General features: G+C 47.7%; 1 protein-coding gene across 3 annotated transcripts in view; it reads left to right on the top strand.

Annotated features, from left to right (window-relative positions):
• The window catches only part of RAB6A (RAB6A, member RAS oncogene family), a 24,265-nt gene that overhangs the window by 16,181 nt on the left and 5,047 nt on the right, over positions 1 to 3,037 (top strand). Inside the window, exon 6 of one of the 3 annotated variants that reach the window (XM_035890187.1) lies at positions 235 to 386. The exons of the other annotated variants lie outside the window; for them this stretch is intronic. Coding sequence (XP_035746080.1) covers positions 235 to 261 — 27 coding nt within the window. The 3' untranslated portion in view covers positions 262 to 386. Of the gene's footprint in view, positions 1 to 234; positions 387 to 3,037 lie in introns of those variants that run through there. 3 annotated transcript variants of the gene reach the window in all.

Genomic DNA, 3,037 nt, shown 5'->3' with positions numbered 1-3,037 from the left:
CCAGGGAAGGGGTCGAGTCCCCAGCCCTGGGGGGATTTAACAGCCGGGCAGAGGCGGTGCTGAGGGCCAGGGTTTGGGGGTGGGATGGCAGGGGTAGGAGAACGGTTGGGCATGATGATCTTGAAAGGGCTTTTCCAACCTAAATGATTCTGTGATTCTGTGGTATTTGAGTATTTTGCAGTGCAGTCTGATGGATGCCCAGTAAGCCTTTTTTTTTTTTTCTTTTTTGCCCAGAACTCACAAAGCTGTTTTCCTTCATAAAATTGAAGTTGAGATCGTTTAATCAACTTGTGAAAGCTCACTGAATATTGAATGTTTTGAGTAGGAAGGCATTTTAGGGACAAAGCCCAGTGAAGGAGAGACAGAACCTTCTGTACCCAAATGTGATAGAGTTGGGAAATTTATTGAAGACCACTAAAGGCAAAGAAAGCATCAAGACTGCAAAGCACTTGTGGATTCAAATACAGCACTGAAACTTTTAAGGCTTCCAGAGGAAGATGAGATTGAATCTCAGCTACTTCCTTGATCATCTCCAAAATGCAAACAACTTACAATGAATAGTCTAGTGCTATACTGAGTGAATGGAAAGCCGTTTGAAAAGTAATAAAGCTACGAAGGTTTGCAGTGCTGTCCTCTTGTCTGATTGGAATGGTAAGGAAAAATAATGCTGACTGTGAGGATGCAATGGGAGATTGCTCTGAAAGTCTGAAGCTTCTTTCTTCTCCCCCATTTCATTCTCCTAAGGCAAAGTGCTCATGGCTGACGAGTTTTAAAATGCTTGGAAAGTGATAATCACGCTGCTTTTTCGAGCAGAATGAAGAGTGGAGAGTGAGATGAGGCAAGCAGATACAGTAAGAAGAAGGGGTGAGCTCAGTTGATAGGACATTTTTTGCACAAGGATTACCATTAGATCAATGTCTAGCTTCTCCCCGTGTCAAAATTATCTTAATTCTGACCAGGAAGTCTCTCTTGCTTTTCTACTTTTGGGTGGTCGTGCGTTCCTGCTGTCTGTCCAGCGTCAGTGGTTAGTACAGTTTGGCGTCTGGAACTTTGATGGGATCTTTGTTACTTCATTGTTGACATATGAGCATTTGCCTGAACTTTTCAGTGAGGCTGGGAGGCTCCGGATAATGGTAGAGGTTAATAGAAACTTAGATGGCGATACTAAGCTTTTTTGCTTGAAATTGTTAGCTATAATCAATGATATATCAAGCACTGGCTTCCCAGACCCATATCATAGAATCACAGAATCATTTGGGTTGGAAAAGCCCTTTAAGATCATCAAGCCCAACCGTTCCCCTGACCCTGCCATCCCACCACTAAACCCTGGCCCTGAGCAGGATACCAGACCCATATCTGTTGGGGTTGTTCAGTCTGGAGAAAAGGAGGCTACGGGGAGACCTGATTGCGGCCTTCCAGTACCTAAAGGGGGCCTATAGGAAAGATGGGGAACGTCTTTTTAGTAGGGCCAGCTGTGTTAGGACAAGGGGAAATGGTTTTAAACTAGAACAGGGTAGGTTCAGGCTAGAGGTAAGGAAGAAATTTTTTACAATGAGGGTGGTAAAACACTGGAACAGGTTGCCCAGAGAGGTGGTGGAGGCCCCATCCCTGGGAACATTCCAGGCCAGGTTGGATGGGGCTCTGAGCAACCTGATCTAGTTAGCAGTGTCCCTGCTCACTGCAGGGGGGTTGGACTAGATGACCACTAGTGGTCCCTTCCAACCCTAAACATTCTATGATTCTATTCTATGATTCTATGATCATGGAATCACAGAATCATTTGGGTTGGAAAAGCCCTTCAAGATCATCAAGCCCAACTGTTCCCCTGACCCTTGCATCCCACCACTAAACCCTGGCCCTGAGCAGGATATCCTTGTCTCGGTCCCAGATTTCCATGTGTGCCCACAAAGTCGTGTCCCTGTTTGTGATAAAGGGTGGGGGTGAGGATGCTGGAGATGATTTCTAGAGGGGTTATGAGGGAGGTGGTGGGAATGGCGAAGGAAAGCAGCTTTGCTGCCTTCTACCTGTCAGTTTTGTCCTCTCCTCACGTAGTCGTGTCTTCAGTCGGTAACAAACAGCGGTGACGGCAAAGGTCAGACACCAACGAGCGTAGTGTGTTTGCACTCCTGCCCTGCAAAGGTCACAGCCGCACCTGACAAACCCGGGGGCTTGGTGGTGATTAGCTTGGGCAGTACTTGTCAAGCTGACAAAGTTGTCTTAATGTCTTCTCAGCATCGTTTGGATGCTCGGGGCCGAATTTGCAAAAGCACTTGGCCACCGATCTGCAAAGCCGTTCGGGTACCTACATTCGTGATATAAACAGGCTGACGGTGGCTCGGCTCAGTTTTCTTGGAAAGTGGGTCACTGGGAATAAGTGGTTTAGCTTTGTGTCGTTGGAGGAGAGGACCGAGATAAATGTGCAATAATGTCAATTGAACACATTAAGGCTGACGTCAGACTTGCAGCAGGCGTTTTGGGACTCGCGAGCTGCTGTCGGGCACGCAGCAGGGCGATTTTAACACGCTGATGGACGGAAGTGTTGAGCACTGGGAAACATTAAGGGTCCTGGATGCTTGATAACGTGCAGGCAAGAGATACATAGCAGTAAGAATGTCTGTAACGGTGTAAGAGCGTTAATGCAACGTCTGTCAGATGCTTTTTTGCCTGGGTGTGTGCTGAGAGCATCAGCATGGGACCAAGTCTCTACCAGGGCTGTTCTCCAAAGGTAAGAAACAATTAGGTAATCATTTGATAACCCTGATGATTTTGACGATTTGATAACCCTGCATGAGGTTCAACAAGGCCAAGTGCCGGGTCCTGCACTTTGGTCACAACAACCCCATGCAGCGCTACAGGCTTGGGGAAGAGTGGCTGGAAAGCTGCCTGGCGGAAAAGGACCTGGGGGTACTGGTTGACAGCCAGCTGAATATGAGCCAGCAGGGTGCCCAGGTGGCCAAGAGGGCCAGCGGCATCCTGGCTTATATCAGGAATAGTGTGACCAGCAGGACAAGGGAAGTCATCGTGCCCCTGTACTCGG

Source organism: Egretta garzetta, unplaced genomic scaffold (assembly GCF_000687185.1).
Source record: "Egretta garzetta isolate BGI_Z169 unplaced genomic scaffold, ASM68718v1 scaffold232, whole genome shotgun sequence".
Lineage (NCBI taxonomy): Eukaryota > Metazoa > Chordata > Aves > Pelecaniformes > Ardeidae > Egretta > Egretta garzetta.
This window is presented reverse-complemented; position numbering and strand designations above follow the sequence as displayed.